The sequence below is a fragment of the Bufo gargarizans genome, chromosome 3 (genome assembly GCF_014858855.1).
Source record: "Bufo gargarizans isolate SCDJY-AF-19 chromosome 3, ASM1485885v1, whole genome shotgun sequence".
Taxonomy (NCBI): Eukaryota; Metazoa; Chordata; class Amphibia; order Anura; family Bufonidae; genus Bufo; species Bufo gargarizans.
The window spans coordinates 117,685,521-117,707,731 of record NC_058082.1 but is presented as its reverse complement, the minus strand read 5'-3'; the positions used below and the strand labels follow the sequence as shown (position 1 = coordinate 117,707,731).

Below are 22,211 nucleotides of genomic sequence, written 5' to 3'. Positions count from 1 at the left end.
AAAGTGTCTCACATGTGGTATCGCCGTACTCAGAAGAAGTAGGGCAATGTGTTTTGGGGTGTCATTTTACATATACCCATGCTGGGTGAGAGAAATATCTCTCTAAAAGACAAATTTTCCCATTTCTTTATGCAAAGTTGTCATTTGACAGAGATATTTCTCTCACCCAGCATGGGTATATGTAAAAATACACCCCAAAACACATTGCCCTGCTTCTCCTGAGTACGGCGATACCACATGTGTGACAATTTTTTGCAGCCTAGGTGCGTAAAGGGGCCCAAATTCCAATGAGTACTTTCAGGATTTCACAGGGCATTTTTAAGCATTTGGATTCCAAACTACTTCTCACGCTTTAGCGTCCCTAAAATGCCCGGGCAGTATAAATACCTTACAAGTGACCCCATTTTGGAAAGAAGACACCCCAAGGTATTCCGTGAGGGGTATGGTGAGTTCATGTAAAATTTAATTTTTTTGTCACAAGTTAGTGGAATATGAGACTTTGTAAGAATACAGGGAGTGCAGAATTATTAGGCAAATGAGTATTTTGACCACATCATCCTCTTTATGCATGTTGTCTTACTCCAAGCTGTATAGGCTCGAAAGCCTACTACCAATTAAGCATATTAGGTAATGTGCATCTCTGTAATGAGAAGGGGTGTGGTCTAATGACATCAACACCCTATATCAGGTGTGCATAATTATTAGGCAACTTCCTTTCCTTTGGTAAAATGGGTCAAAAGAAGGACTTGACAGGCTCGGAAAAGTAAAAAATAGTGAGATATTTTGCAGAGGGATGCAGCACTCTTAAAATTGCAAAGCTTCTGAAGCGTGATCATCGAACAATCAAGCGTTTCATTCAAAATAGTCAACAGGGTCGCAAGAAGCGTGTGGAAAAACCAAGGCGCAAAATAACTGCCCATGAACTGAGAAAAGTCAAGCGTGCAGCTGCCAAGATGCCACTTGCCACCAGTTTGGCCATATTTCAGAGCTGCAACATCACTGGAGTGCCCAAAAGCACAAGGTGTGCAATACTCAGAGACATGGCCAAGGTAAGAAAGGCTGAAAGACGACCACCACTGAACAAGACACACAAGCTGAAACGTCAAGACTGGGCCAAGAAATATCTCAAGACTGATTTTTCTAAGGTTTTATGGACTGATGAAATGAGAGTGAGTCTTGATGGGCCAGATGGATGGGCCCGTGGCTGGATTGGTAAAGGGCAGAGAGCTCCAGTCCGACTCAGACGCCAGCAAGGTGGAGGTGGAGTACTGGTTTGGGCTGGTATCATCAAAGATGAGCTTGTGGGGCCTTTTCGGGTTGAGGATGGAGTCAAGCTCAACTCCCAGTCCTACTGCCAGTTTCTGGAAGACACCTTCTTCAAGCAGTGGTACAGGAAGAAGTCTGCATCCTTCAAGAAAAACATGATTTTCATGCAGGACAATGCTCCATCACACGCGTCCAAGTACTCCACAGCGTGGCTGGCAAGAAAGGGTATAAAAGAAGAAAATCTAATGACATGGCCTCCTTGTTCACCTGATCTGAACCCCATTGAGAACCTGTGGTCCATCATCAAATGTGAGATTTACAAGGAGGGAAAACAGTACACCTCTCTGAACAGTGTCTGGGAGGCTGTGGTTGCTGCTGCACGCAATGTTGATGGTGAACAGATCAAAACACTGACAGAATCCATGGATGGCAGGCTTTTGAGTGTCCTTGCAAAGAAAGGTGGCTATATTGGTCACTGATTTGTTTTTGTTTTGTTTTTGAATATCAGAAATGTATATTTGTGAATGTTGAGATGTTATATTGGTTTCACTGGTAAAAATAAATAATTGAAATGGGTATATATTAGTTTTTTGTTAAGTTGCCTAATAATTATGCACAGTAATAGTCACCTGCACACACAGATATCCCCCTAAAATAGCTAAAACTAAAAACAAACTAAAAACTACTTCCAAAAATATTCAGCTTTGATATTAATGAGTTTTTTGGGTTCATTGAGAACATGGTTGTTGTTCAATAATAAAATTAATCCTCAAAAATACAACTTGCCTAATAATTCTGCACTCCCTGTAAAAAAAAGAATTAAAAAAATAAATCATTTTCCACTAACTTGTGACAAAAAATAAAAACTTCCATGAACTCACTATGCCCATCAGCGAATACCTTAGGGTGTCTACTTTCCGAAATGGGGTCATTTGTGGGGTGTTTCTCCTGTCTGGGCATTGTAGAACCTTAGGAAACATGACAGGTGCTCAGAAAGTCAAAGTGCGTAAATTCACATTTTTGCACCATAGTTTGTAAACGCTATAGCTTTTACCCAAACCAATAAATATACACTTATTGCATTTTTTTTAATCAAAGAGATGTAGGACAATAAATTTAGAGAAAAATTTATATAGAAATGTAGTTTTCATTGAAAAATTTTACAACCGAAAGTGAAAAATAACGTTTTTTTGCAACAATTTCGGTAAATTTCGATTACTATCAAAAAAAGTAAAAATGTCAGCAGCAATGAAATACCACCAAATGAAAGCTCTATTAGTGAGAAGAAAAGGAGATAAAATTCATTTGGGTGGTAAGTTGTATGACCGAGCAATAAACCGTGAAAGTAGTGTAGTGCAGAATTGTAAAAAGTGGTCTGGTCATTAAGGGGGTTTAAGCTAGGGGGGCTGAAGTGGTTAAATGGGCCTTTTAGCATTACATCTATGGCCAATATATAACTGAGCAGATACTTACTTCATTCTGCATTTTGTTGAGTACCTGGATTCAGGCTCAGCTTCATTCGCTTCATTATTAGAGGTCCCTTGAATTAAGATTGATGTGTTAATTATATATATGTGCTTGCACAAAAATACTTGTTTCATATAACAATTAATTTACTTCTTTAAAGGGAATCTGTCACCTGGTTTGAACATATTAAGGTGTTACTACTGCCATGTACAATAATATACCTAATTTCTTGCTGTAGTCTTCATTTTTTGTTTCATGGTTTCATTAGCGATAAAATCCACTTTTTATGTTATGCAAATGAGTGTCCAAAATGCCCAGAGGGGCATTATTATCTTAATATGGAGCCTAGTAACTCCCCCGTACAGTGCCCAGCCCACCTTCCTTTAGAGCCCAAGCACGCCTCTTCCAGCATAAGTAACTGCCCACACCCGGACTCTTTGCGGCCATGTCACTGGGCATGCCCTGAGCCCAGTGACAAATTTAAAGCTATTGCCCCCAGGAGCTTCTACATCGCACAGGCGCAGGCAGTCGTGAGATTTCACAAAGAGGCGGGGGTGGCAGCAAAGAGTTTGGGTGTGGGCAGTTACCTTTTCTGGAAGAGGCGTGCTTGGGCTCTAAAGGAAGGCGGGCTGGGCACTGTACGGGGGAGTTACTGGGCTTCAGAGAAGGATAATAACGCCCCTTTGGGCACCTTGGACACTCATTTGTATAACATAAAAAGTGGATTTTATCGCTAATGAAATCATGAAACAAAAAATGGAGACTACAGCAAGAAATAAGGTATTTTATTGTACATGGCAGTAGTAACACCTTAATATGCTCAAACCAGGTGACAGATTCCCTTTAATTATCTTTTTCATCAAAACTTTCATCAAAGCCTGAACTGACATTGGCTGTGGAGGAATGGAACTGCACACTGAGCAACTGAGAGAATCATGTGACTCCCAGCAGTATTATCCAGGATCCCATTCTGTTTAATTGTACCCATGCATTACACTCATTGGATGTTGCATCAACAATTGTGTCCACACCTGGTGCCACGAGTGAGGGAGTCATCGATCACTGCAAGTGATCAATTACTAATGAATGGGCTCTATGGATTCAGGCTAATACAGTCAGGTCCATAAATATTGGGACATCAACACAATTCTAACATTTTTGGCTCTCTACACCACCACAATGGATTTGAAATGAAACAAACAAGATGTGCTTTAACTACAGACTGTCAGCTTTAATTTGAGGGTATTTACATCCAAATCAGGTGAACGGTATAGGAATTACAACAGTTTGCATATGTGCCTCCCACTTGTTAAGGAACCAAAAATAATGGGACAACTGTTTGGAACATTCTTAAAAAGAAGGAACGCATTGGTGAGCTCAGCAACACCAAAAGACCCGGAAGACTGCGGAAAACAACTGTTGGATAACTGAAGAATTCTTTCCCTGGTGAAGAAAACATCCTTCACAACAGTTGGCCAGATCAAGTACAAGAACACTCTCCAGGAGGTAGGTGTATGTGTGTCAAAGTCAACAATCAAGAGAAGACTTCACCAGAGTGAATACAGAGGGTTCACCACAAGATGTAAACCATTGGTGAGCCTCAAAAACAGAAAAGCCAGATTAGAGTTTGCCAAATGACATCTAAAAAAGCCTTCACAGTTCTGGAACAACACCCTATGGACAGATGAGACCAAGATCAACTTGTACCAGAATGATGAGAAGAGAAGAGTATGGAGAAAGAAAGGAACTGCTCATGATCCTAAGCATACCACCTCATCAGTGAAGCATGGTGGTGGTAGTGTCATGGTGTGGGCATGTAAGGCTGCCAATGAAACTGGTTCTCTTGTATTTATTGATGATGTGACTGCTGACAAAAGCAGCAGTATGAATTCTGAAGTGTTTCGGGCAATATTATCTGCTCATATTCAGCCAAATGCTTCAGAACTCACTGGACGGCGCTTCACAGTGCAGATGGACAATGACCCAAAGCATACTGCAAAAGCAACCAAAGAGTTTTTTAAGGGAAAGAAGTGGAATGTTATGCAATGGCAAAGTTAATCACCTGACCTGAATCTGATTGAGCATGCATTTCACTTGCTGAAGACAAAACTGAAGGGAAATTGCCCCAAGAACAAGCAGGAACTGAAGACAGTAGAGGCCTGGCAGAGCATCACCAGGGATGAAACCCAGCATCTGGTGATGTCTAAGCGTTCCAGACTTCAGGCTGTAATTGACTGCAAAGGATTTGCAACCAAGTATTAAAAAGTGAAAGTTTGATTTATGATTATTATTCTGTCCCTTTACTTTTGGTCCCTTAACAAGTGGGAAGCACATATGCAAACTGTTGTAATTCCTACACCGTTCACCTGATTTGGATGTAAATCCCCTCAAATTAAAGCTGACAGTCTGCAGTTAAAGCACATCTTCTTCCTTTCATTTCAAATCCATTGTGGTGGTGTATGGTGCGGACCTTGAGGATTGCTGCCACAGTGGAAAAAAGCTTCATTGACATAGTCATGTAAGGAGATTTGTTGCAGATATTTGTAGGACTGCACCATATATGTGAATGGATGCACATCCTGCAAATACGACCCCATTCACATATGGAAGAGAAATGATTGCAAGAAATTAGCTTCACTGTGCTAAAACACCCTTTGAGTTAACCTTACCTGCAAGGGCTCATGCACCCGGCCATAAACGTTTTTGCAATCTGCAAATTGCGGATCCGCGAAACAGGCCGTGTGCATTTAGGATTTTGCTGAACGGAACGCCCTGCAATCTATAGAACAGTCCTGCCCTTGTCCGTAAAGCGGACAAGTATAAGACATGTTCTATTTTTTTGTGTGTGCCACAGAACAGACATACGGATGCAGACAGCACACCAGGGGTGCACCACCGATGAGGCCAGGTGAGGCGATCGCTTCAGGGAGCACCAGGTAGGGGCAAGAGGGGGGCAGTGGAAGGACCATGGGAAATGAGCACTTTCATTGTGGCAAAGCGGTTAGGTTTAGAAATTTGAATGGGGGGGGGCGCCGTTTGAGTTTTCGCCACAGACAGCAGAAAGGCTAAGTGCACTCAAGCAGCACACGGTGTCTGTATCTTTTCCCGTCCCGTTGAAGTGAATGGGTCCACATCGATCTGCAAAAAACATGGCGGACAAAAAACATGGCCGTGTGCATAAGCCTAAGAACTCATGCACATAACCGTATCCACAAAACACGGATACTAGCCAAGTGCCTTTTCGCCATTTATTTTTTAAATCCTGCAATAATGTTCTATACTTGACCTCAAAATAGACAAAAATGGGACATGTTAAATCTTTTGGGGAAGCCGCTAACGCACATACGAATGCAGACAGCATATTTTGTGACCCCATTGACATCTCCACATTTTTTGAGGATCAGATATGGTCCTAACATACAGTTGTGTGCTGCAAAATGTATTTTTTTTATTAACTTTTTTGAAACCTGTGTACCATCCAATATGGCTGCCACTCCAGCTCACCTGTTTTACAGACGATCATAATATCTTTTTCACATTTAATTAGCTGGGAAAATTGTGTGCTGATTGTAGAATGTGCTGCAGATTTTCATGCCCTATCAATCCCATATATTTTGTGGTTATTTTGCGATTTTTACTTATTTGGAACGTGAATATATATGAGGTCCCATGCACACAACCAAATCCATTTTGTTGGCCCGCAAATTGCAGAACCGCAAAATAAATATTCAGTTCATATTGCATCTGCGTTTTTTTTTACGGACCCATTGGGTCAGCAGTCTGCATTTTACAGAAAAGTATAGGACATGTTCTATCTTTTTGCGGAACGGACATACCTGTATGGATGTACAATCATACGTCTGCTTTCCGTATCCTTATATTCGTACCGCAAAAGGATTAAATATGTCTGCAAAATGCAGATCACGGACCCTTTGAAATCAATGGGTCCGCAAAAAATGCAGACACCACATGGACTGCATCTATATTTTGCAGATCCATAATTTTCAAACCGCAAAACAGATAACGTTTTGTGCATGAAGCCTCACGCTGCATTTAGGAGTGGCTATCTTATGTTTGTCTAGTGTAAGTTTTCTGCAGACCTCTGCAATATGTGAACACAGCTTCAACATCACAAAGACACCATCTTCTAACACAGATTAATCTGTTGATGAATAATCCATCAAGCTGTTCTTGGCACCTCGGGGACCTTTGTAACACTGGGTGTGCATTTCAAAGATCTCAAAAACTCCAATGGTGTCACACAGAGGTGCTCCACCTGTGAGAGGATTTAGTTTCTAAATGAGGAGTATTTCAAAGAGAAATGCTGTATGTGCGTGTGTCTTAATTGTGGGATTGTTAAAGGGGTTATTCAGCAAAGATATTTATGACTTATCCTCAGGATAGGTTATCAGTATCAGATCTGTGGGGGTGCGACACACGGGACTGGCCTTGAGCACCACAGCCTCTTCCTAGGCCAGTGACATCACTGTATATTGATCACATGGCCTAGTTGCAGCAAAGCCCCATTCTAGTCAATGGGGCTGAGCTGCAATACCAAGCACAGCCACTATACGATGTACGGAGCAGTCCGTAGACAGCTGCCAGGAGCCTGCGTTGCTCTCACCAGACCTCCGGTGAGCACGGCGGCTCCCTGAAACAGCTGATTGGAGGGGATGTCGGGACTTGGACCTCTGCTGATGTCATATTGATGACCAATCTTAAGGATAAGTAATCATTATCTTTTCCAGGATAACCCCTTTAAACAGAGTAGACAATTACCCTAGTAATTATGGAGACGTACCTGTCTGTAGATTCCTCTTCCCCATTAAACCCACGAAGAAGTCATGCATGTCTCCTGGAAGATGCAAATGGAAATGATACTCTTAAAATAAGAAAACGCTCATTCGGCCGATGTCACACATAAGGGCCCCTAAACACATGATTTTGGAACTGAGGTTTTTTTTACCACTAAAAAAGCCAGGATAACCACTTGCGTTTTCTTTGGTCATCTGGGTTTTTTGATGTGTTGTTTTCTAGTGTTTTTTTTTCACACAGTGGCATAGATTAACTAATGTGCCTGCATCTAGAATATTGAAAAAGTGACGCATATTGGTGCAATTTTGACACTATTTGGAGCAACTAGGGATTCTGCACTTTTTCGTTTGACTATGGCGCAGAGTTTAGCAGGAAAGGGTTGTAGCCTAATATGTGTCCTGAATGATTTACAGCATCCAGCAGCCTTTTCTGACTGTTATACACTTCTCAACATTGAAATTAAGATACCAAGAAGGAAAAGTTGTGAAATTATCGAAATTACAGGATCGATAGACATGTTAATGATATGCAAAATATAAAAAAAAGGAAACAAAATATCTTGATGAATTCAGTATCGAGTATGGGTTCAGAAATACATTCACTTATACGCCTTTGCATGCTATCAGTTAGGTTTTTAATGGTTGTCTGAGAAATCTTCTGCCATGCTGAATACACTTGGGCACGCAAATCATCAAGATCCACTGCTGGCAGCTCCCTTTGCAATTGCTGACCCATGACATCCAGATGTGATCAATGCTGCAGGCCATGGCAGCATGTTTAGCCCAAATAGGCTGCTCACAGTAGCACAAGCAACATGTGGTTCCACGACCAAATCAACGTAACACTGCTAGTACATTACTCCATCCCGCACCATAATCCTGGGAGCAGGACCAGTATGACATTACCTAGTAAAGGCCTCTTCATTGGCGAATTATATTTCAGATGTGATCAATGGGAGACAAGTCCAGAGAGGCTGCAGGCCATGGTAGCATGTTTAGGCCAAGCAGGCTTCTCACAACAACATAAGCAATATGCAATACTGTCCTGTTGAAAAACGGCTCCTGAGAAACTTTAGAGAATTGGCTGTACCATTGTGTACCATTGTGTTCCATGACCAAAATTTCTGTAACGCCGAGCTGTTAGTGTACCTGAAATAAAGATTAGAGGGGTCCGGCTACCATACATTATGCCACACCACACCATAATCTAGGGAGCAGGACCAGTGTGAAATTTCCTTGAAAGGGCCTATTTATGGTGTTGCCCACATGGTCTCCAAACAAATCTCTGGCCATTATTGCGACAAAAGCAGGAGCCCTCTTTGAAGAGAATAGACCTCCATTGATTGCACTCGTTTTTGCATTATTTTGCTAATTTTGGCCTAATCATCGCCATAAAGTCGCAAATTCTATAATTTGTGATCTCCAGTCATTATTTTCTTGATTGCGAAAATCGGCAATGTAATATGCGCGTATTGTGCGTGCAATACAGGCGTGGCTCACTTTTGCTACATTTTTCAAGCTGCTAGAAGTTTCCTGAGACTGGAGAAAATGCACAGTACAGTAATTCCCATCACACTACCTAACACCCTGCACTACAACCTATCAGCTACACTATATCAGGATCTAACCTACACTGACTATCTCCACCTAACTATCTGTATTATATATATGAGCTAACTAACTATCTAATGTAATTAAATAAGGATCCAGATGACTCAGCACAGAACACAGCAATGACACTGCTCTCTCTCTCTCAGAACTGCTAAAAATAGTGAACAGAAAATGGCTACTGGGGAGGTTCTTATATAGTAAGGGGTAGGCAGCTTTCCTATTGGTTGCTAGGGATGTTGCTAAGCTCTGACAAAGATATTGCAGCCTTCTCATTGGCCCACAAGCAAAAAGCAGTGAGAGTACTGATAAAAAAAAATCTAGACTATTTGCGATTACGAAGATATAGCACTATATTCTACATCTTCGCAAATTCTCAAAGTGCCGATATTCATGATAAAAGTTTGCGATTAGAATATTCGCGATCAACACTACGGTGCACCATGAAAGCCTTTTAGAGCAGTGGCATTAGGTAAAATGGAACATCTGTAGCTGGATGTCCATCTCCTAGCCTAATGTTGTGCAAATTTCTTCTGATGAATGGATCACTACATGTAATTCTTCTAATCAAATGATCTGTCCATGCAGAAGTTCTCCTCTGTACATCTCTTGCTGACATTCTAGTTCATCGTTGTTCTTCCAATCACCGGGACAAGCAAGGTCGAACAGTGGCATCCTGGCCACTCTGCCAGAGTGATAAACCAGGGTCTCTCAGTTCAAGGATTCTGTCCCTCTTAGTTTGCCACAATGGCGATAACTGTCATGTTGACGAACAGGAGACAATGCACAATTATCCCACATGACTTGATCTAATTTCTAAGGTTTGATGTGGCTAAAAAACTTTGCTTTCAATTTGGAATTTATGCCATTTCCACATGCCACAGATTGGAACTAGGTGCTTGAAAATGTGATCATCTGCAGATCTCAGCGACACCTCCTGCTTCTTCATTTTGCTAAACCTTATAGCTTGTCCTTATTGATGTTGCTATTTCAACAGTGTTTTAGAGGCCGTTCTTAATAAAGCCCTGCACTGGCGGTACATCTGCGGGCCCGTCTCCTTCCTTCCTTCCTACGCCATGGCCACTTTTTTACACCTGGAGTGAGAGGGGAGAAGTCACAGATTGTGGCGCAAAGGACCTTTGTGCTGCAATCTACAACCAGAAATTCACCTAATTTAGATTATTTGTCTTAGTTATCTGCTTATTTTTCTTAACTCTTCCTTTTCTCTTATCTTGGGATGACATTTTGGGGCTTTGGAACCCAGTACTAGTTTTTTATAGAATTAAGGACACAAATTACAAGGGTTTTTATCTGTAAGGCTCAAGCTTCATATCATATGACAATGTCCTGGTCCTGAACTAGTTGAGACAAATAATAAAAGTGTTATTTATAGCACACATTAGATTCCAATGTGATCTGATTGCTTGGATGCTTTGGACAGTTTCTCCACATGTTGTCTATTCTGTTTTTATAATATTCTGTATCTTAAACACATGAAAAAGGGGGAGACACCGCGCTGAGCCTAGATCACCTGACCCTAATTTACCTCTTGTTCCGATCGTGTACAACCTATCCACCTCAGTTTAAAACAGGAATTACCTTGATTCTGATGTGTGGGATTAGGGGACCACCTTCTCGGGCGTTCCGATGTGCACGTGTTCTTCTATACAGGAGGTGAATAGCAGGTAGAGGTAGGCTGTATGGAGTTCGCCCCGGCCGGTGGCGAGACTCCGTTTGTACTTACGCTCACGCTCACAAGGGGAGCTGGTGACGTCACCTGTTGAGCTACGGGCTGCTGTTAGCACCAAAAGACCTTCCTACGCGTTTCGAGTGCTACGGCACTCTTCGTCAGGGAATCAGCATGGTGCCTCTAGTAGCTGCCTTTTATTCTACCCGCATATCATCTTAATTGCACAGATTTACCATTAAGGATATATTTGGTATATTCAATTAAAACCAAATAACTCAATTTCAGAGTTTAAACCATTCGGGACCAGTGTGTTCATATTGAAGATCCATTGGGTTTCTTTTTTTGACATATTTTTAATGAAATCACCTCCCCGTATGTCCATTTTAACTATTTGTATCCCAAAGAAGGAGGATCCATCAAATTTTCCATTATGCTTTACTGTATAATGTCTGGACAAAGGGTGCCCTTCAGATTTTTTATTTATATTATATATATGCTCACTCAGTCGTTTTTTTAGTTGTCTCTTGGTGCGCCCAATATATAACTTTTCACAAGGACATTTTATGGCATAAATAACCCCTTTAGTACTGCATGTTATATAATCCCGGATGTTATATTCAAAGGTACCATCCTCATTTGTTATTTGGCTCATTTTGCTGGTAAATTTCTGAGAGTTTTTACATACCATACATTTTTTGCAAGGAAAAAATCCTTTTAACCTTTGCTTGTCATTGATTTTTTTGGTATTCATTATAGCTGCACATTTTTTCGTGGGTGCGATTATGTTCCCAATATTTGCTGCTTTTTTATAAACAAATGCTGGATCTTCATTAAACAGATGTCCAATTACCTTATCTTCCTTTAATATGTCCCAATGACGTTTTACAATATTCCTAAATGTTCGAGTTTGTGCATTGTATGGGATAATAATGGGTGGAATTTTTTCTTCTTCTTTATCTATGTCTCTATCCTCCTGTTGTATCTCTGATACTTTCTCCACCGTTACGTTATTTAGAAGGGTTTCCCTCTCTATGGATTTAATTTGATCTTTCTGTTCCAAGAGTTTATTTACATTATATCCCTTTGATGCAAATTTATTTTTAATCTATCTGCTTCTTTGTCATACTCTGCCAGCTCAGTGCAATTTCTCCTGATACGTAAAAACTGGCTCCTAGGTATGTTGTCAAGCCAGCAAGGTAAATGACAGCTGGTCCTGGAAATATAGCTGTTGGAGTCGGTGGGCTTTTCATACGTTTTTGTGCATATTCTTCTCCCCTTACATAGATAGTTAAATCTAAAAAATTAATTTCCCTAAAACTATATGTGGGAGTAAATTCCAAATAAAAATTATTTTTATTAATATCCATTAAAAACTCCTTTAGACCTATTTCCCCCCCCTCCCAAATAAAAATGACGTCATCTATGAAGCGCCGCCAGAGGACGAGGCCCGTCCGGAGCTCATTGTTGGGGTGTATGTTTTCCATCTCCCACCTCCCAACATATAAATTAGCGAACCCCGGCGCGAACCTCGTCCCCATAGCGGTCCCCCACGTCTGGAGATAAATATCATCCTTATATCTAAAAAATTTTTTTTCAAAAATAAATGAAATACATTCCCCAATAAATTCTATCTGCGGATTGGGTAGTTCTCCCTTTTGGTGTAAAAAATATTGTGCAGCTTCACGGCCTTTGTTATTTTCTATTACCGTATATAGTGACTTCACGTCTAGCGTTCCTATTATATAGTTCTCCCTCCACTGTATTGTCTCCAAAATTTGGAGTATGTGCTTTGTATCTTTGAGATAGGTGGGTAGCGATTGCGCACAAGGTTGTAAATATTGATCCACGTATTTAGATAGTGCACTAGTTAAACATTCCACCCCAGATACTATAGGCCTACCAGGGGGCCTATTGGCATCTTTATGTATTTTGGGGTTTTGGTAAAAAATGGCCATTTTTGGATATCTATTGTCAATATAAAAACTCTCTTGTTTATAAAGTATTCCTTTATCTCTGGCTTTATATACCAGTTCTTTTAGTTCCTTTATAAAAATTTCTGTAGGGTCCTTTTTTAGTAATTGATATGTCTTACTATCACTTAGTATGTTTAACGCTTCCCTATCATAATCCTCTTTATTTAATACAACAATCCCCCCCCCCCTTATCTGCTGGGCGGATGATTATCTGGTTGTTTTCTTGCATATTTATTATTGCTTCTTTTTCAGCTTTGGTTATATTACTCATATATTTAGATCTTTTTGATATTTTTATTTTCTTGATGTCCCTTGTAACTAAGTTCATAAAGGTATTTAATGCTGTCGAATATTCGTTTATTGGGTCAAATCGAGACCTGGGTTTCAAGCTGGTATGTTTAAATGGATCATTATTAATTTTTGTTTCTTCCTTTCGGTCCCTATTCTTATTCTTTTTCATATGATGTTTCTTTAGGGCTATGCGCCTCATAAATTTTCGTATCCCTATAAAGGCCTCGAATTTATTGAAGTAGGTTGTTGGGGCAAATTTAAGCCCTTTTTTTAGGATTTCTTCTTCTCCCTTATTTAGCACATATTTACTTAGATTATACATTTTTTGTCCAAGATCTTGATTAGTTTGTACATTATTTTCCTCCTCCTTTTCTCTTTGTTTCATTATTTTTTGTAATTTCTTCTTTTTGGCGAATTTCCCTCCTCTACATCCCCTTTTGAATTTCCTTTTCTCTGGGGCCTGAAAAAATCCTGTTTTACAGTTTTTTTACTTCTTGTTTTATTATTCAACGTTTTATTCCTGTTTTAAAACTGAGGTGGATAGGTTGTACACGATCGGAACAAGAGGTAAATTAGGGTCAGGTGATCTAGGCTCAGCGCGGTGTCTCCCCCTTTTTCATGTGTTTAACCCTTTCTTAACAGCTAGTGCGGAGCTGTTCCTGACACTGCTGCTTCAATTCTGTAATCAGCGCCGGTGGTATATCTCTGTATTGCTAATATTCTGTATCTTACTTACTTTTTAATGGCAATGAGGCAAATTCCTTGGAATCTATAAAATAACAAAACAGTTTTCGGTATAAGGAATCACAGTATTCAATATACATTTCTCTATCAAGATGTCACTGGAAAGGTTTATTACCCCATGTTTTCATCACACCTGCTGCTCACATCTGCTTCCTGCCCGGCTGCTCTTTACACCCAACATAACTGCTATCTATTATGTATAAATGTTACTTGTACTGCATTCTACGCCCCATTACCCAGCACTGCTATCTCCCTGGAAGTCTTATGAATAAACTATAGTAAAGTGATATTAATAACACATGCACTCTTTTTTTACAAGACAACCCATTTTGACAAATATAACATTATTGCATTCTAGTTTTAACGATTTCAGCTAATTAAAAAAATATATATATATTTTCAAAATCTAACATATCCCAACTGGTGTTGTCTGATTGGGGCCTATAAAGCATGGGACACCAATACATTGGCTATAATCCATATTTGAAATGAGTGTATTCATTCTATTTCTAAGCTAATCACATTCTAGCTGAATTTTGAAAAAATTTGAGATGCATCTGAGTTTTTGGTGGTTCAATTCAGGCAAACTTTGGGGTGAGAAAAAAAGTAAGCGACAAGAGAGAAAAATATGAGTACTAGGTGACTTTAGAGTGACCTATACACATTTTCAGGACAGTAAGAGCACTTTTGACTTGGGTAGGATCGATTCAGACCAGAATTGAATCAGTCAACTTGCTGGCTGAATTCAACCCGAATATAAATTTGAGGATTTCACTCATCTTCAATCCTTATTTATGGTCATTACTGAAATGTCAGACCTCATTTTGCTCAGAAATAAAAATATTAGCATAGTTTATATAGTTTATAAGGCCGAAGAAAGACATCTGTCCATCTAGTTCAGCCTGTTATGTAACATACAGTACTAAATAAGGCTACACATATAAAAACTGTGGTCATCTGGTTCAAGATGCCTTTCTTAGTGGTCCTCAGTTGGAGGGTCAATCACAATCGGGGGTACACCACCAATGAGGCCAGGTGAGGCGATCACCTCAGGCAGCACCAGGGAGCGGAAGGGCGATGGGCAATGAGCGCTTTAAATGTGACATAGGGGTTAGGTTAATAAATTGCTATTGGGGAGGGGCACCGTTTCAGGCCTCGCCTCAGGCAGCAGAAAGGCTAGGTGCACCCCTGATCACAATATAATACAATCAGCTGAAAAATAAATGTGTAGCATTAAGGCTTCATTCACACGTCCGTGGAACACAGTCTGTGAGATACCGGATTGGCATCCTGCTTAGTGCAGGAGCCATGGCATCATTGATTGCTATGACGCCGGGTGCTTTGTGTCGCCGCAGAACAGTAATACACTCATATAGATCATACTAGTGTATTACTGTACTGCTGCGGCACCATGTCGTCATAGCAACCAATGATGCCATGGCTCCAGCACAGACCATGGTTTCTCACGGACCATGTTCCACAGACATGTGAAAGAAGCCTAAAGGAGTAGTCTACTAGTCTAGGAGTAGTCTACTACAAGAAAAAAAGCTGTCTCAGGGGCTGCACATGCTGCAAAAAATAGCAGAATTACACTCACAGATCCCCCATTTCTGCTATTCTGACAGCACAGGGTCTCTGCTGCCTCTTCTCAAGATGACAGGAAATGGCTGGGAACTCTGCTCAGCCTACCACTGGCTGCAGCAATGATCTGCCTCAGCAGTGATTGGCTGAACCACATTCACAGCCATTTCCTTTCATCTTGCGAAGAGGACCAGCCGTGACTCTGGCATTGTCAGAATAGTAGTGGTGGGGGATTAGTGAGATGAGTATAAGCATTGTTATTGTTTTACAGCATGTGAAGTCCCTGAGACATATTTTTTCTTGCCTTGGAATACCCCTTTAAAGGGGTTTTCCAGGTTCAGAGCTGAACCTGGACATAACCCCTATTTTTGCCCAGGCAGCCCCCCTGATATGAGCAAAGGAGCATTTCATGAATCGAGCAGGGCAAGGGCTTTTTTGGTATATTTAGTGATGTCACTGGCACTAATTGGTGGGCTTTTTCGCTGTTCTAGCCTGTAAAAAGCTCCTGCCTAGCAGTGTAAAAAATATAAACAAGCAGCCCTTGCCTTGTAAGATACAGCACAGGGCAAGGGTTAGCAGTGGCGTAGCATGGGAGGGGCCGGGGGAGGCATTTCCCTAGGTGCAAAATTTCAGGGGTCGCCAGCAGGGCCGCACCACCAATTAGGCGAGGTGAGGCAATTGCCTCAGGCAGCACGGCCCTGGTCACAAGTGGGGGCAGCAGGGCACAGGGAGAAGAGCGCTTCCATTGTGGAAGCGCTCATCTCCAAAGTCATCTGTATCGCCGTCCTCAGGACAGCGATACAGATGGATGCTGCGGGACAGGGGTGGAAGAGGCGTCTTCCTTCCCCATTCCTCTGATAGGCTGCAGGCACTAGGTCTGCAGCTTATCAGAGTCCGGTGCAGGGGGCGCGATCACATACTTTAGCCGTACAGCACGGGACACAGGCCGGAAGAGGCCTGCATCGCATTGCTCCCAGCCTGTTGGAGGTAAGCATGTTTATTACTTTTTTAGATGGTACAATACAGGAGAGGAGCGCTGTGGGGCACTTGTTACTGGCACATGATTAGGGGGGCATCTATGGGGGGCACTTCTTACTGGCACATGATTGGGGGGAATCTATGGGGGCACTTCTTACTGGCAAATTTTTGGGGGCATCTATGGGGGCACTTCTTACTGGCACATTATTGGGGGGGCATCTATAGGGGCACTTCTTACTGGCACATTATTGGGGGGGCATCTATGGGGGCACTTCTTACTGACATATTATTGGGGGGGCACTAAGGGGGCACTTTTTACTGGCACATTATTGGGGCGCACTATGGGGGCATTTTAAGGGTATTTTATACGTGCAAATTATGGGGGACACTGAGGGCATCTACCGGGGCACTATATACCTGTATGGGGCATGTTATACTGGTACATTATGGGGGGGCACTAGGAGGAAGGCAGAATAGGAGCTCTATGGGGAACTGTATAGGGGTATTTAATACTGGCACATTATGGGAGCACTATGGGGACATTAACATTAAAAGGGGGGATTTTTTGCACTAGCACACATTATAAGTGGGCATTTTTGTACTGTCACATTATAAGGAGAATTATTACTACTTGGGGGGGCATTATGGTGGGCTTTATTACTACTGGGGGTCTATGGGGAACATGATTACTAGTATGGGCACTATGAGAGCATTATTACTTCTGGGGCACAGTGGGGACATGTTGGGGGCACTATTACTGTGGGGGCACCTTGGCACAATATCACCTTACCACAATTATTTTTGGGGGACGTTATGTTTACACTATCAGTGTCAGGGGCAGTATTTGCTGGGCACAGTTATTTTATGACACTGTGTGCCAATAATTATTGAAGGGGGCATTATCTGTGTGGTACTACTATTATCAGGGGACTTATCGGTTTCTGCAGTATAATATTGGGGAGCACAGCGGCACAGTATTGGGGGTGGTAGGATGATTTGTCCAGAAGATTAAAGGATGATGGAAAAGTAGTAAACTAAGATTTTTTTTTTCAAACTGCAGAGATGAGAAATGGCTAAAAAATGGTGGTCTGGTCTGAAGGTCTAAAAGGAGAAGATGAGGAAGGAGAACATATTTATCAAAGGAGACATCACTGGATGTAAGAGGTACGGGGCGCTGTATTACCCTGTATGTTCTGTAGTGAAGGGAGGGTGGATATATAATTTGGCCTACACTGTAGCAGCCTGGCTCCAGACTTTAGGTCACACTGTGCGTGTTCTGAATTCTGGGGGCTCACACCCATCTACTACATTATCTGTTCTCAGAGAGATTCCACTGTGTTATCTGTGATGTTACGTATGATTGCAAGTGATATCTACTACATTTTCTGTAAAAAGGGACGTGGCCACAGGTTAGAGGGGAGCAATACTTGGCTTGCCCCGGGTGCTGACAACCCACGCTTTGCCACTGCATCGGAGCATATCAGAGGGGCTCTGAACCCGGACTACTCCTTTAAAAACAACTTCTTTCTGTCTATTATATTGCATGTATAGGACTGAAATAATGAATTTCATGGATAACAGTTACTGGTAGATGGGCTGCCTAGGTGAAGATGGATATATGGCTGGGTTCAACTCTAAACTTGTTTGTTCTTGTGGGTGTTAAGCCATTGACAGAGGAGTCAGACAATGGATTTTCCCCCTCTCCCACTGAAATAAAATTGCATGCTCAGAGCCTTCTACTAACAGGGTCTACGATTAAACCAGACCAAGGACAACATACGCAAGGAGTCTGCATGTTCTCCCTGTGTTTGTTTGGGTTTCCTCCAGGTACCCTGATTCCCACTGACTGGTTATTTGATTGGTGTTATATGAGTAACTGGAAATATAATAAATTAATAAATAAAATTCACTTTAATTTACCAGAGTTTCTTCTGCCCATAAGTCCAACAAAACCATCATATGCATCATCTTCATAGAATCTTTTCAGAAGTGATGCTGGCATTTTGTAGACATCCAAAGATTTCTGATAAAAAAAACAACAATTCATATTTACTTGTAGATCCCAGGAACGGCGTATCAGAGAAACACAATAATGGATAAACAGGAACCCTAGATGCAGCAATGGCAGTGACAATCACTTTCATGGCCTATATAAGGTCCGTTAAGATGATACAATGGCCTTTTCCTGCTGCTTCCAACTAGACAAGGATAGAGTTGCATGGAAAAGTCTCCCCTCTTACTTCTCTCTTTTAACAGTTGTTTTTATGGTCTATTTGTAATGCTGGTAAAAGGAAGAGATTACATGAGAAATGTTCATTAAAGGGAACCTGTCACCTCCAAAAAACATCCCAAGCCGGCAGCAGTACCTGAGAGTAGCCAGCAGCGTGTTTGTAATGATAATTTTCTTCCTGCAGGAAGAGGAAGCAAAAGCTGTAAAAACATTCTTTAATCCCCTGCCGGCGTGCTTCTCCACAAATGCTTGAAGTCACGGAGGCAGCGGCCTCGTTGCTTTAAGTCACGGTAACCACGCCCCCTTCGCTGTGATTGGCAGCGCTTATGCACAACCAGCCGTACTGGCTGGCTTTGCCGAACAGCCGATTGTCAGTCACAGCGAAGGGGCAGGGAAGGGGGCGTGGTTACCGTGACTTGAAGCAAGGAGGCCTCCGTGACTTCAAGCATTCGTGGAGAAGCGCGCCGGCAGGGGATTAAAGAATGTTTTTACAGCTTTTGCTTCCTCTGCCTGCAGGAAGAAAATGATCATTACAAACACGCTGCTGGCTACTCTCAGGTACTGCTGCCGGCTTGGGATTTTTTGGAGGTGACAGGTTCCCTTTAAGCCATAAGAGGAGGTATGTGTGTTTATGTATGTTTGTGTGTTGCTGTCCTTCACCTAGTTGATAGAGCTGCCAAATCTGATATAAACCCATTAGGGCACTGCTCCTGTTTCTGATGGCATTTTCTGCCTTTCAGGAATGAAGTTGTACTCATACATTAGAGCTAGGGAAGGCAGCAACATTCTGGGTACACAAACCTCTCTTCTGCATACATTAATAGGAGGGACACGACCACATGAGACAAGTCTGAAAGTAGGAGCAGGTTGCATATTAGGAACTCTGACGATAAATGAAGAAATGCAGATTGCAAACTAAAACTTAAAATATGTGTTTATGTATAGAAAACTGCAATTTTTCAGAAAATTCTGTCTTTAGCGTCTGCTGAATGGTGAAGATGACTAACTGTAATATGCAGAGGCAGGTTTCTAAACCTGCCTCTCCTCTCTCTGCCCCAGTGATTACCTCCCTATATGTGTAATAGTGTTAAGCGAGCATGCCCGGCCGAACTGCTGTTCGGCTCAATCGTCGCTATGCTTGGCACATCGGAGTGCTCGTCCGAATACTATGGGTGCTCAAGTACAATTTAATACAATAAAAGTCAATGGGAGACCCGAGCATCAAACCAGGCACGCCCTGCTCTGAAGACGAGAGGGTGTCTGTTTCACAATTTTTTTTTTTAATTGATGGAAACCCCATCAAAATGGTTTGGAAACAACATTAAGAGGATGGCTGGATGTGTCTATCTACAACATACAATAGACAACCACACAAAGGCTATATGCCAAAAGCCAGGTATATGCAAGCCATCAATCTATCCATGAGACAGATAACAGGTTGAGTCAGCATACCTTACAATGGCAGCCTTGTGCACTCTGAGACATTCCAAACCAGCTCTCATCTGACTGAGAACCAGTAAGCCTCAAAGTTACTTCAGATCTGTTGGATAGCTTGGGTGGACCTGCGCACCTAGATCAATATCATTAGGGTGACAAGAAGTTTTCTAATTGTCCTAACATAATATTCAATAACCTTTCTATGCAGTTTTGTCATGTAACAACTCATTTGCATAAACATGGCAATATGGGAAAAGCATACCGATGTGTTCGGCCAGAGCACACGAGCACACGAACACTTTGTTGCTCGATAAACACTAATGTGTAATATAGCTTGCTAAAAATCTATGGAGCACATTTATTAATTCTATTAATGGCATACACGTAGACAAACTGTCTACACCTGCACCACCTTTCTCACAGTGGCGCATACTGGATGATAAATTTGTTGCATGGCTAGACATTTTTTGTCTAAATTTATACTACCTATTGCTTAGCTTAGTTTATTACAGAATTTTACTTCAGTATAATTGTGCAATTTTGGCACTAAAAGATGCCCCTTTCCCATCAAGCCAAACTTATTTTGACCATTAAGCCATACCCCCTACCTGAGCTAGGTGCAGATAAATTCTCAAGAACGTGCCTAATTGTGTCACATTTTGGCACAAGGTGTACTCATGTTAGTAAATGTATTCAAATGATTTTACAAGGTTCCCGGCATATTTCATCTGCTCTCAATGCTGATCATGGTAGCTCACCCCTTTATCTTTCCAGTGTATCCCTGGAATAGTTTTGTATTGATTAGTATAATTTGTGAAGCTCCGAGTCACTAAAGAGGGACTCTGAATGCAGTGAATGTTCTGACTGAGAAAGTCAGTCAAGGCCGTTTGTCATGTTAAGGCCTCATGCACACGACAGTTTTTTTTCACGGTCCGCAAAAACGGGGTCCGTGGGTCCGTGATCCGTGACCGTTTTTTCGTCCGTGGGTCTTCCTTGATTTTTAGAGGATCCACGGACATGAAAAAAAAGTCGTTTTGGTGTCCGCCTGGCCGTGCGGAGCCAAACGGATCCGTCCTGAATTACAATGCAAGTCAATGGGGACGGATCCGTTTGATGTTGACACAATATGGTGCCATTTCAAACGGATCCGTCCCCATTGACTTTCAATGTAAAGTCTGGAGTTCTTTTATACCATCGGATTGGAGTTTTCTCCAATCCGATGGTATATTTTAACTTGAAGCGTCCCCATCACCATGGGAACGCCTCTATGTTAGAATATACTGTCGGATATGAGCTACTTCGTGAACCTCAGATCCGACAGTATATTCTAACACAGAGGCGTTCCCATGGTGATGGGGACGCTTCAGGTTAGAATACACTACAAACTTTGTACAAGACTGCCCCCTGCTGCCTGGCAGCACCCGATCTCTTACAGGGGGATATGATAGCACAATTAACCCCTTCAGGTGCGGCACCTAAAGGGGTTAATTGTACTATCATATTCCCCTGTAAGAGATCAGGGCTGCCAGGCAGCAGGGGGCAGACCCCCCCCCCCCTCCCCAGTTTGAATATCGTTGGTGGCACAGTGTGCGCCCCCCATCGGGCCCCCCCCTCCCTCCCTCTATTGTAATAAATCGTTGGTGGCACAGTGTGCGCCCACCATCGCCCCCCCCCCCTCCCTCTATTGTATTAAATCGTTGGTGGCACAGTGTGCCAACCACCATCGCCCCCCCTCCCTCTATAGCAGTAACATTGGTGGCAGTGTGCGGTCTCCCATTCCCCCCCCCCCCATCATTGGTGGCAGCGGAGTTCCGATCGGAGTCCCAGTTTAATCGCTGGGGCTACGATCGGTAACCATGGCAACCAGGACGCTACTGCAGCCCTGGTTGCCATGGTTACTTAGCAATAGTACAATTGTAGAAGATTCATACTTACCTGCTTGCTGCTGCGATGTCTGTGTCCGGCCGGGAGCTCCTCCTACTGGTAAGTGAAAGGTCTGTGCGGCGCATTGCTAAAGAACTGTCACTTACCAGTAGGAGGAGCTCCCGGCCGTTCACAGACATCGCAGCAGCAAGCAGGTAAGTATGAATCTTCTACTGTTGTACTATTGCTAAGTAACCATGGCAACCAGG

At 42.2% G+C, this 22,211-nt stretch overlaps 1 protein-coding gene across 1 annotated transcript in view; it reads right to left on the bottom strand.

Annotated features, from left to right (window-relative positions):
* Nucleotides 1-2,735: 2,735 nt before the first annotated feature.
* The window catches only part of TAC3 (tachykinin precursor 3), a 59,680-nt gene continuing 40,204 nt past the window's right edge, over nt 2,736-22,211 (bottom strand). Inside the window, exons 2-5 of the mRNA XM_044285501.1 lie at nt 18,333-18,435; nt 13,846-13,878; nt 7,535-7,588; nt 2,736-2,806 (exon numbers count right to left, since the gene is read on the bottom strand). Of these exons, the coding sequence (XP_044141436.1) occupies nt 2,736-2,806; nt 7,535-7,588; nt 13,846-13,878; nt 18,333-18,435 (261 nt within the window). The remainder of the gene's footprint in view (nt 2,807-7,534; nt 7,589-13,845; nt 13,879-18,332; nt 18,436-22,211) is intronic.